We start from the raw sequence: 13,672 nt of genomic DNA, 5'->3' as shown, positions 1-13,672 counted from the left end.
AAAAAATATCAAATTAAGTTGCCGTTTGTTTACAATTTCTTGTGTCTATTGATCAAAGTACATTCAGTGTTTTGCTCGTAGCATAACCTTCATTAGTTGTATATAATTTAAACAGTGTTAAACTGTTCTTATTATTTAATCGCAGAAACAGACAAAGGTATCATGATCTGACGTTAAGATCAAACTTTAATTCCAATCAGAAAATAACGTTTAAGGACGTGATTCCATCTAACAATAGAACCATGAGATTCGGAAGAGGTTGGATACAATAAAGCAAATCGTGTTTTGGTAATACTGTTATTTAGTGAGAAAATGATAGACGAGTGATTGCTGGACGTTATAAATCTCTGATAGTTTTCCAAAGAACTTATTAAATTTGGTTTAAAACGGCATGAAAAGCGTTAGTTATCATGCCGTTCCACATCTACTCGTGTAATTTTATATGGTTCTAAGATAAACAACCATGATAACTACAGTAACATAACTTAGCTAGCAATAAGTTATTTGTGTCTTTTAATCATCTACGCATTTTGCTTTGAAGCAGATAAGTGGATTTGTCATAAAGAAGCACAAACGTGAAAAACTTCAATACAACTAAATGAACACAATACAAAACATTCTTGAATCTATTTAAAGTATATCTGTTAAATGGAGTTAGAATGTATGTATCATATATGTGAATGAATCGTATGTTTATACTGGACATTATTTCTTTATTCAGCTTGATAAGAAATCCGCCTTTTTGTTATTTATTTCAAATCATTTTTCAACTGCGTAGCTATTTGTCGGAGCAAGCGATTTTAGCAAGCACATAATACTTTCTGATATTTGTATTGCAAAGAAAAAATCAACAACTGATTTATAAAAAAAATGCGAGAAAAATGATTATTCTAAATATTTTATCAAATAGCTATGCTTTCAAATGAAGCAGTATTACTGTCTTCCTATTTAATCTATTGTTAAGTATCGACTGGTCGAGAGGGATGGGATAGTAGGTAAATAACAATTAATTATTCTGGTCAATGTCAGCTCTAACTTATACTAGTTTTCTTATAGAAGTAAATGCGTTTCAAGACTAAATACTTACCATTTGCTACGAAAGAAAAAAAAATACTTTCAAAATCAGTATTAAATAAAATACAATGGATACCTTATTCACGGCTATATTGTGCGCTTTATTTTTATTCATTATTATAAGTTGTACTTTAAGATAAAATTCATGTATTAATGTAATGTTTAAGTAGCTACGTTTTGTCCATAATTCTTGGTTGTGAAAGGAACGTTTATTTAGCATTTGAATTTGGAACATTCTAACGTCGGTCTAGCTTACAATCAGACTGGAACATTCCACCGGAACGACTCACATCGAGGTAAAGGGGAAATATTTGTAAGTAACGATTTTTGAAGCAAGTAATTCATTCTTAACTAAGATCATTCTATAAGAATAAGTTCTTTATCAGAATTGCCAGTTGTGGTCTTTACAATATTGGTTAATTGCACGGATAAACTCCACTTTGTGATTATGGTCCAGCCATTAAAATATGTCATCATTGTGCTATATCACGGTATTAGCACTACTTGAATTCGTTCTAATCATCCTATATTGTTGCACATCTAACTGGACTTTTAGGATTAGTTTGAATTTAATTCACAATACTGTAAGAGCCTCTTGAACTTTTAATATCCATTGTAGGGAAATAAATTCTTTTTGATTTTACTTAAATTGTTGGGTTCACTTCCTTCTGCGAAATTAGTTATATGTCAAAGTCGTAACTAGAGGTCGCAGTCAAAATTAAACGATTAACTGGTAAAAAACCAAGCTGAACAATATTAACTATAAGCGAATGATGCAATATTATGAGAAACGACATTCAGATGTAAAAACACATACACTGTAAAGTGAATACACAAGCGCTGCGTGTCCTTTTTGTTGTCACCTGATGTCATAGTAAAGCCGCGGTTATCTACGCGTTAGTGTAATATATTCTAATGGTTATTATCAGGCTGCAACATTTGGCCAAATACTGAAGTGTAAAAAGTTTTATTAGAACAAAAAGCTATTTTAAGGTTATTTTAGGTTATGCACTGCTTGGAGTCTGCATATTATTTTCACAGGAGAAATGTCTTTATAGCGAATGATCGTACAATGACATACTATCCACTTCGAGTATTTGTAAGATTCTACATATTTTATGAGGATCCCTTACGTACACAATTGGCCTAGGACATCGATGATTATCTGTTTTATGAAACAACGGGTTACTATTTCTATTAGATAATATATGTTGTAATTATATAATAGGTCATTTGCATGATGAGCAACGAGTGCAAAGAAGTATGCCTTGGAAAACGAAAGCTATGCGGCATAACTATCCAATACATATACCGTAAATCACATTTGCTAGCTCTAAGTTCTGACACTGCCAGGAATTGCTTAGGTTGCACCATTAAATGAATCTGAAACGTAGTTGGAATTGCTCATTGAAATGCCTAGGACATCGATGATTATCTGTTTTATGAAACAACGGGTTACTATTTCTATTAGATAATATATGTTGTAATTATATAATAGGTCATTTGCATGATGAGCAACGAGTGCAAAGAAGTATGCCTTGGAAAACGAAAGCTATGCGGCATAACTATCCAATACATATACCGTAAATCACATTTGCTAGCTCTAAGTTCTGACACTGCCAGGAATTGTTTAGGTTGCACCATTAAATGAATCTGAAACGTAGTTGGAATTGCTCATTGAAATGTTGTTATTTCGGAGTTGACGCCATTTTGAGCTAACGATAGGCTATACATAGCTGACAACATGACTTGTAGAGAAAAAACCCGGAAAATCCCGGAAAGAACAATCGACCGACCTGTAGCTACTTAGCTATCTTTCTTTTGTTTGGTTGTTAGAATCGTGTAAATTAATCCCCGCACGAGGCACACAATTCTTAGAAAGACAGTGCTTTTTATGAGGACATTGTCTCCACAGTGTTCTCGATAATTTTGTTAATGCAGCACTGACATCATCGCCGGCGACGTATTTTCAACAAGCTTGAATTCTTTGCTCCACATCTAACAAAGGTTCCATTGATTGTAGGTCAACGTGTTTGGACTTAAAGTAGTATTCATGGTACAATTTATGTTTCTGTGGCATCATACACAATATCAAGACATGATTATATTTGAAACAAATACTTGTGTTGATATTCAAGATAGGAGTATGAAAATGGAAATGAGCCGAAAATGTAAGATACATCTAATTTAGCTTAGCATTGTTTAAGATTAAAAAGGACGAATGAATATAGATATATAGGATACATGGGAAAAAAGTGGTATTAGCCGTCTGTGGAGTTTGCTTCTAAGATTAGATCTAATATTACTTATAAGTAATGGATTCTGACCGAAGTTGCAGGTCTTGCTGACATATACTCAGTAACGTCAACATTGATAGTGATAGTGTTCCACTGGCTGATGTATATCTTCATGAAAACGGTATTAACTAACCCTCGAATAAACTGCCATATAATCACGTTAAGTGTGAAACAGCTTTGCCTAAAGTCATATTTCATCTAGCAGAGTTTATTAAAACTTTTTTCCATAAACTATACATCTGATATTATTGAATTCATACTTGCCAATTCTGACCGATTTACGAACATAAAACATCGATGAAAGCGAGGTATCTTGGATGCCATTTTCAAAAAGATTGACTAGCGGAGCTTCAGACAAATCATATATAGAAAAGTGATATACTCTGCAACATGTTCGTCCATTGTGTATTTAACACTATAAGTAGCTCATAACAATCTGGGCTATATTTGTAGACACATGTGTCGTGTAGTATTAAGCGGTTCCTTATGGATAAATAATGCACGATTCGGATAATTTAAAATTATGGGAGAACAATTCTTTCTTCCATAAGCAAAACTAATAATAATAATAATAATAATAATAATAATAATAATAATAATAATATAGTTCCTTAAGAAAGAGGATATTGATTACGAATCTTAACGGAAATATATTGCATTTTAGTACATCATCATTGTGATTGTTTTAGCAACAATAAAGAATGTCTTGCATTTGCAATACTGTTTTTGCACGCAGATATTTGAGACAGTCAATTTTCCGTTCGAAACAGAACTCTACGAGTTCGCAAAGCTTTCCGCTCATTTTTACACCTACAAAATGTGTTTAGAGTTTATACTGACGAAGCAAATAAAACTGAATATTTGGTGTATCAGTTTTGCAAGAAGAATTACCTCATATATATCATGCCATTTTGTCCAAAAATGATTGATTTATACACAAAAGAAAGCATATGAATGTATCAGATGGCTCACCACTTTGTCAATTTGTGAATCACATATGTTTAATGTTAATATCAAAGAATATATTTTGGGACATTCATTAGTTATGTCATCCAAACAGATTTGTATTGGAAAATTCCATTCCAAGATCAGAATGTACAGGCATGGACACAACTTTCTATCCAATACTGACTCTGGGTTATACATAAAATGAGGTCAATTTGCGTTCAAGAAGTGCATTTATTTCCGATATTCGCGTATCCTCATGTTACTTGTTCAGTTCAAAGTATGTACGTGTATATCCTAAGCGACCGCTCCAGCGGCCTAGTGGTTAGAGCGTCCGCCTCGGAAGCGGAAGATCGTGGGTTCAAACCCTGGCCAAGTCATACCAAAGACTTACAAAAATGGTATAAACAGATGTCTTGCTAGGCGATCAGCCTTAAGTGGTTAGCTTTAGGACTGGTCGACTTGGTGTCAGAATAATGTGACTCGGTGGGACACCATGCTACATGTCTGCGTCATGACGCCCCAGTTCTAGACATCACTAAAACTGCCACACTGCACACATCGTAGCGATATGACTGCAAACATGTTAAAACTACGTTAAAAATACTAATCACACACATTTATCCTAAGCAGTGTGCATTGCTAAGATAAATGTCAGGGACAAAGATACAATTATGTAAACTTTTACGAAGACATTAAGAACATTGCAGGCTTCAGTCCAATGAAGCTACTGTTTGTGTATATATACTTGTATGAGTTGAAACACTTATACTTATTTTAATCCAATAACGGTATTCCATACAAATCTAGTTAACATTCGTTGTTTAAAGAAAATATTTAAAATATAATATTCTCTTATACTAAACCGATATAATGTCAACATAGCGTCAAGTTAATATCCGAAGGAGTTTTATGTTATGACGTACGTTTTGGCATTTATCTTCTAAGCCCACACATCCCTCCATTAAAGCCTTTTAGCAAACATATTTGCCTACATATGGTACCGTACCTCTTCGGACAAGCTTTCACATTTCGCCATGCCGATCTGTATGAAAGAAATACCAATATCAGTGAATTGTACATTGTTCTGTATAAAACACCAAGGATTTAGTTTGTTTCTAATTAGTATTGCTTCACGGAAGAAAGTATGTCTTATGATACCATTGATAAATTATAATAACATAGTCTGAATACAAATGAGGATTTCATGTTAAGATAATTTAAAAATAAATAAATAGATTTAACATAAATTTCATGTGAACACATTCAAGCGTTCTCGTGAGAAAACATACTTCACAGTAATTTTCCAGTACTGAAACCAGAGTTTACATATTTATGGACCATGCACATATCTGGCTAATATGTATCAACGAAGCAATGATTATTATATTGTGACTACAATATATTCATAAGATGCCAGTTAATGCTAACATCACAATATCGATGTAATCCTGTTTAAAAACAGCCGAAAACACGTATGTGAGCTAATAAGCGATTGATTGGTGCATTTTATTAAAAATCACAATATTTATGTGGTTTAAGTTTATATACATTGAGGAAATGTATCATTTCGTATGAACGTACTGACTATATCTCTTATAGCAAGGCCTAAATAAGTCGAAAATACTGAGTTATTTTGAATCCTTGTTTACCTTTCAGAATATATAAAAGCATTTAACAGGCAGTACCAGCTTGCATCGTAATGCACAATCAATAATGACGATGATATTGTTATCAAAATATAAACTTCCAAAATGTCTACCATTAGATTTTTAAAAAGGTCCGACTATGTTAGACAGACACGTTTTCCTTTTTATGTCGTCCTGTCTCAATCTCTAACTCTGTATTTATGTATGTCTGTCTGTCTTTGTCTCTCTCTATATGTATGTATGTATCTATATATATATATATGTATATGTATATATGTATATATATATATATATATATATATATATATATATATATATATATATATATATATATATATATATATATATATATATATATATATATAAAAGAGAGAGAGATTAAATGTATACATATATATGTATATATATATATATATATATATATATATATATATATATATATATATATATATATATATATATATATATATATATATATATATATATACATATATATAAAGAGAGAGAGAGATAATTATACAAAATAAAATGTATTAGCCCGTTAAAAATAAATGAGTGATATCACCATCTGAAGGTCTGTAATATGTAGATGTTATTTTGAATGACATATGAAGATTTCAAGGGAGTTTCGAATAAGCAGCAGTTGTTTTTGAGGAATGCATTCTAACCCACATTAATATCTTGTGACTGAGTATAATTTGAAAAAAGAAACGACAATCCATATACAGGTAGAAATGGTACTGAGAGCACATATCATAAGTAACAGAATATTGAACTTTATTTGATTTGCAAACTTGACTTACACCACTTGAACGACCGGTAGCTATGATTCTGGTATAGATATTTCCGGCTGCTGCCTATTTGTAAAAACACACAAATGAATAACTATGCTAACATTTTGTTATAAACGATATTACTTTAATATTTTCTAATTAGACAAAATTATTGTTTAGTGAAAACGTTACTACTTTAACTCAAAACATAGGGAAAAAGAACAAGAAACAAATATATCCGTTTGACTTGTGTGGGTAAGAAATGTTAATGGAGATACGTTAGAAGAGTGTTAACGACAGACTATCTTTATTTTGTTTTAATTAAACTTTTGCGTTTGGCTTCATCCTTTACTGTCTACGTCTTTACTACCTTACGTAAGACATCTACCGTACAAAATATGTCCTTAATATTATTCTAACGTAGATAACTATTCGCAGATATAAATCATGCTTATCCAGCAAGCACTAATCAACTATTATTTTTTGTGCTCATTCGGTAATTTAAACTAGTCATTTTAAAAAGAACGACACACTGGTTTCAACGTAATTGAAGCAAACTTTATTTTGGGATTAAAGAAATTATGTTTGATCTATGGAATGTATCGGATTAAAATCGCTTTAATACCAATTAACATTTTTTTTAAAACCAGCTACTTACCAATGGCTATAAGGGAAAGGATAAATGTTTCAATAACTACAGGAAAATTCGAAAACAGACTATCCATCCGACCATATATCTATCTATATATCTATCTATATATATATTACTTAATCCCAAACGTCTTCAATTACTTTTGAAAACATACATCATTCTTAAAACACATTTAATTGACATTTATAGACAGGCTAACTAGGTAAACATTTTATGAATCTAGAATATTATTCAGAGACAAATCTTCTCCATTTTCTCTAGTTTGCTCCGATTAAAATCTCCACAACGTTTTCATGATTTAAGGAAAAATTCAACATTTTCAGTGTTGAAAAGCCCCTTAAAAACAACAACACAAAAAAAATAATATTACATAACATGATCAAACATATCTCAGTAATATGGCATATGACCCAGTTGTATTTAACGATTTATAAACGCAAAGTTAGGTGAAAGTTGCAAGGAATAAGCAGTTAAAAACTATTATATCCTTCTGGCCGTTATTGTATTTTTGTTTTTCAGTGATGCATACAGTTCGCTGTTTATATAGATCTTGTTAGACAACCATATGAAATTTACGCAGGAACGAGTTAGTTTATATATCAATATGGTTAGTAATATAGATTATAAACATTAAAACAAAATGGTTTATTCAATAACCTGTAACAGCGATAACAATGACACAAATGACGTATGTAACATATAAATAGGTAAATATATAGATGAATATTATTCCAGTTGTCTATGCACCCAGTTTTATATATATCACATACCTTACTCCTCGACATACTCCATTGCGTTTCCACAGGTTCCTTAATATGAAAATAAACGTTTTTTTATGATGTTCATGGTTATAAAAGAACCGTATCAAATCAGAAACGTCCAGATATTTTTAACGTGAGACCACATTTCTCTACTTGCATATATATATCTTATTTGCCAATCTTGTGTATGTTTTCAAGGCGTACATATAAATAGTACATCACCTAAAATCATGACTGCACTGTAAAGAATAACCCACAATTTTTGCTCTAATATTGGTATCGATTTTAGTCGATAACAATGTTGATTTTATTATATATAATAATATATATTAGTTACATACTAATATCGAATTATGAAACAGCTGACGGTCGTAATACTCATCAAAAACCTCAGCATACGCTTACAGATTAGTCCGCTTATTCATATGTTTAGTTTTTCAAGACATCGTTCATTTGACGTCCGCTTTGCTTGGGGAAATACCTTAACTGTCAAGATGTATGTGATTTATTACTTTTAAGAAGAAATAGTGTTGGATTCTAACGAAATACTTACCATCTCCTATCATGGAAAGGAGAACATGATTAAAGAGGCAGTATTTACTGAAGCAGAACATACATACAAACATGGTAATATGATTAATAAGTGCTGTATGCATATGAATATCACTGATATTATTACATATTTACTATCTATTACCTAACTTGGTCCGAACGTTAACTCACGTATCGCTTTTGAATAGTTTCCGAAAATTAAAATAAGATATTTTTTAATTTACATCAATATTTATATGTAAATATAATAAGCCAAAAATTTCCAATAATATGATTACAATATTCATATTATTCATTTTATATATTTATGGCTGATATGTAGCGCTTGTTTTCCCTTCGGGACAAATTTATCAGTCAAATTAAATCATGGATCCACCGTGTACATATAATAATGCTAATAATGAGGACTTTGTATAGCGCATAATCTTTACAAGCTCTAAGCGCTTTACAACATTAGACGACATCTAAAAGATAAAAAAATATATAATGATACGATTGCAAAGACAAATACCAAGAAATTAAAAAACAAAAAACCTGCTGAAAATATTTAAAGTAGGAAACATTATTAGGTCTTTAAGTGTGTTCTTGCAGTCGAAATAGGTCAGTTTTGAGAACACTCTTGAATGGGATCACTGTGTCTTTGTGTCAAATTTGCGTGGGCAATTCATTCCACGTTGCTGGACCCTGGGATGCAAAATTAACGCTATCAATATGACGTTGTTTGCATAGTGGGAGTAATGAGCATACTATTGTTAGAAGAGGAGCGTAAGTATCTTGCTGGTGCATACATTTGGGTGAAGTCAGATAGGTATGCTGAACTAGGGTCTGACAGTGAAACGTAGCAAAGAAAACACATTGTGTGTTTGATTATGGATCGAATGGATAGCCAGTGTAGGGTACATATCAGCGGGGAGGTGTGCTCTTGTCGTGGTACTCTAAGTATGATCCGAGCAGCTGTTTTTAACTGCTTGAAGTTTCTGAAGCAGATATTGAGATGATCCAGACAGAACTAAGTTACAATAGTTCAGTCTTGAAAGTACTAATGAACACACAATTGTTTTAGTTAATATTTCTCTGGTATAGCTACCGATTTAAAATGTAAAGTCAGGTGCTTTTAGGAAGAATCAAAACGATATGGTTCCATGTTCACAGTTGCATCTCATAAAACTTGCTATCACTTCTTCTACTCATGACTTTCATTGGAATTAGAACATTTTCTAAAACTATATGAATTCACCACGTGTATGTTAGAATACAAAGAAAGATGAAAAAAAAATTACACAAGGTCAACTCGTTTGCATCTTGCTCCATATTTTCTTGCCTGTTTTTAGTTTAATGTAGGTTTTAATTGTAGCCAAAACATGTAGCCAAAACATGTATAAATGACATTTTGGAAACTATTACATCCATAAAGCATGGTGCTCGTATTATTGGATTCAAAATGCGACCTTTACTACTGGTAATGTCGATAACGGTAGTGAACAAACTAACAGGATATTTCATGTACATGTTAGATGTGGATTAAATGCTCAAACCAGAACTGATAATGAATTCAATGGATGTTAATACTGAATGTTAGTTCTGTGAATTTGATTGATTTTTTTTTTGCTAATGTTACATTCTCTTTCTAAATGGTATCAATCTATGAAACCAATTGATTTAAACTAGTTTAATACACCTACTGATATTTATATTGCAAGGGAGTGTTCAGTTTATTATACATTTGGGAACATCATGATTAACGTGAAGGCATGTAACCAATCAGTATGTTTATACATGATACGATATATCTCCCTTCACATTTTACATTTTGTCAATGATTGACAACTCTGAATGTAAGATACAATAGTTTCAGACGTTTCCTATTTTGCACAGCAAATTATTGTGTTTCAAAAATAAAAACGTACTACTTGTATATCAGAAAAGCAGCACAGTTTAAAAAATAAGTAATACTTAAAATTTAACAGTGAACACATTTCAATATATATATATATATATATATATATATATATATATATATATATATATATATATATATATATATATATATATATATATATATAAAGAGAGAGAGAGATAGCGAGGTAGAAAGAGAGACATAGAGGCAGACAGACAGACATGCACATACATACAGAGAGAGAGACAGAGACAGAGAGATACAGACATACAGTGATTCGCTAGCTATTTCCTTAAATGTCTCTATGGGTTTCGACCAAGTTAATAATATTACAATTGTCGCGTTGACCGTCAAAAGTGTCGATGACAAAGTGTTCGACGCGAATTATGGGTACGATCACAAGTACACTTGCCATTTCAAGTTGCACAATAGACACAATGATCATTTTAGAGTATCAGAAAAGACTGTTGTAAAAACCTACCAGCGATGTCACAAGGACCGCATATTTTAGAATGATAAACGGTAATCCTTCTTCCAAAGTAAAGTGCAGACATATGCTATTATGATATTTTATCATAAAATTGTATTCTTGTATAAGATATTTTCCAAGCATGCATAGGGAACATGTAGGCTTACCTTTATATCAGCTTGTGACTTATACAATATGCAACAAATGATAAGGTAAAGCCTCATATCAAGATGGTACTATGTCCTCTTACTATATATACTGAATAATGTTACATTCATGAATGGTATTTAACATATTCATACTCACCGTATCCACAAACTAAAAAGCAAATATAAAATGAAATCGAAACGAAAGACATTTAAGACAACAAAGATGAGGAATAAGGTGATACAAAAAGTAGAAACTGATGAAGAAAAATAGGTATTGACATTAATTATATATTCTATATACAATTACGATGAATACAATGCTCGAGAAAGGTATCGGTAAAGGTCTCATTTATTACATTTATGTGTTACCTCCCGGTGTTTTGAAACTTCAGTCTAATAAATCTAATATTCTTTAATAATGCATATACATGAATTAGTGCCTTATCATGTTGTTTTATAATCAATACTGATTTAAGTCAAATGAGCGATACGTTTACGAAAATATGATCAATGACGTGTTACTAACAAACGAAAAACGAAATGAATAACTCAAGACCAAAACATTCAGCGGCCTAAAATTAGGAATACAATGAAAACATTCCAGATGCAGAAACGAAAATGGAAGTAATTATTAGTAAGCTCGAAACGAAAGAAATTACATTCAATATTTATCATTAATACTAATCCGCCGAATATTTGTTTGGGTGCTGAAATCAGTAATAACCTGTATTTGTATTGAATTTCGAAACCTTGCAAAATGAAGCTAATTATTAGAGCTGAATATGATTTTACCAACTCGCTGCATTTACAAATGGTACAGTATCCGTCGTATCAATTTTATATTTATAAACCATCGCCAAATAGTAATGAAGGGTACACTACATTTAAGGATGTCTTTCTAAAACAATCACATTGTCTTAAAACCATTAATTTACCATTTCCTATACGAAATATAATATTTTGAATACAAATATATCTGAGTTACAGAGGAGATACAAATTTACTTATTGGTTTAAATAGGGTAATATGTAGATAAACGATATTCAACATGTATCTTTTATTTTATCGATATATCACTTACCGTTTTCTTGAAACACACATCACGCGTTTGCACATTTTCCTTAATATAAAAAATATATATTTACACTTATACTGATTGGCACAGGTGACCTACATCTTTAATGTGTAACAACGTTTCCGTATTCACATTAGTGTTTGGACAATAATCCAAATCTTTCCATTCTTTATGAATAACTTATATCGTTATCTTAAATAATAAATCCACTGCGAAAAAAAAAATCATCAATACTTAAATAGAGTCAAATGATTGAATTACGCAGCAAACAACATTCTTAGACATGTCTTTACGTTTCCTACATATATTGTAACTTTGTGTTAGACAATATATTGCGATTGTGCAAAATCCTACACACGAATGTTTTTGTTTGCGAGAAGGTCTTCACCTGAAACCAAATTAGCGTTAGGAGGGAAATATACGAATTCTACTCAGCTGTGTGTGATCTATTATTTGCAACAACAACTAATATGGTCAAGGACTGAAATACGTACCCTTTGCTGTAAAAGAAAAGTTAATTGTTTATCGATAAGTAATGACTGCAGTAATACAACAACTCCAATAATATTCAACTATCATATATATATATATATATATATATATATATATATATATATATATATATATATATATATATATATATATATATATATATATATATATATATATATATATCAAGAGAAACATTACAAATATTTTAATTTACATTTGATAGTCCCATTTCATTTTGTTCGATGACACTCGTCCCTGCAGCTTTATCCTCTACCAGTTAAGGCAAAGTTATGCATGAATCCACTGCAAAATGCTTCTTCATTATTCTAGTGCAATTACCGACGTTCGATAAAAGTAAAGTCATGTGCTTGCTGCAAAGCATCAAGGAAATATTAACACTTTAACACACTAGGCAGGTTATGAAACGAGTTTTGATATTTTTTTCTAAATACACCCCACCTTGGAGTTAGTTCAGATATTAAAATTGTATGAAACAAACACAGCAACGAGTTAATTCTTGCGACCAATACATTGGTTTAAACGCAAACCGCCTTGTTTCGAACACACATTTTTTTATAAAAGTATTATTATATTGTCTTTTTCAATGCGTTTCCTTGCCACCAATGTGTAGGTGTATCTAATATCAGTAGGTGTCATTTTTCGTTTGGAGGGATGTTTAAGAACCTATTTCTTCCAAAACGTATATGGTACTGTTCAACAGTACCTCTATTTGTAAATTGTAAAATGATAAAGTTTATGTGATCAAGATAACCATTGAAACAATCTAGAATCTATCCTACATGTTTCGTTGAATTTTGGCAAGCATTGACGGATGATAAGATATTTCTTGTTCATCTCCAAGGCTTTTCAACTGAGGTTTTCCATAC

General features: G+C 31.4%; 1 protein-coding gene across 1 annotated transcript in view; it reads right to left on the bottom strand.

Annotated features, from left to right (window-relative positions):
- The window catches only part of LOC149770862 (uncharacterized), a 44,946-nt gene that overhangs the window by 15,197 nt on the left and 16,077 nt on the right, over positions 1 to 13,672 (bottom strand). Inside the window, exons 2-6 of the mRNA XM_089949026.1 lie at positions 12,300 to 12,338; positions 11,376 to 11,387; positions 8,161 to 8,199; positions 6,769 to 6,822; positions 5,326 to 5,361 (exon numbers count right to left, since the gene is read on the bottom strand). Coding sequence (XP_089805152.1) covers positions 5,326 to 5,361; positions 6,769 to 6,822; positions 8,161 to 8,199; positions 11,376 to 11,387; positions 12,300 to 12,338 — 180 coding nt within the window. The remainder of the gene's footprint in view (positions 1 to 5,325; positions 5,362 to 6,768; positions 6,823 to 8,160; positions 8,200 to 11,375; positions 11,388 to 12,299; positions 12,339 to 13,672) is intronic.

Source organism: Sinohyriopsis cumingii, unplaced genomic scaffold (genome assembly GCF_028554795.1).
Source record: "Sinohyriopsis cumingii isolate HCF-2022 unplaced genomic scaffold, ASM2855479v2 utg002241l, whole genome shotgun sequence".
NCBI lineage: Eukaryota > Metazoa > Mollusca > Bivalvia > Unionida > Unionidae > Sinohyriopsis > Sinohyriopsis cumingii.
This window is presented reverse-complemented; position numbering and strand designations above follow the sequence as displayed.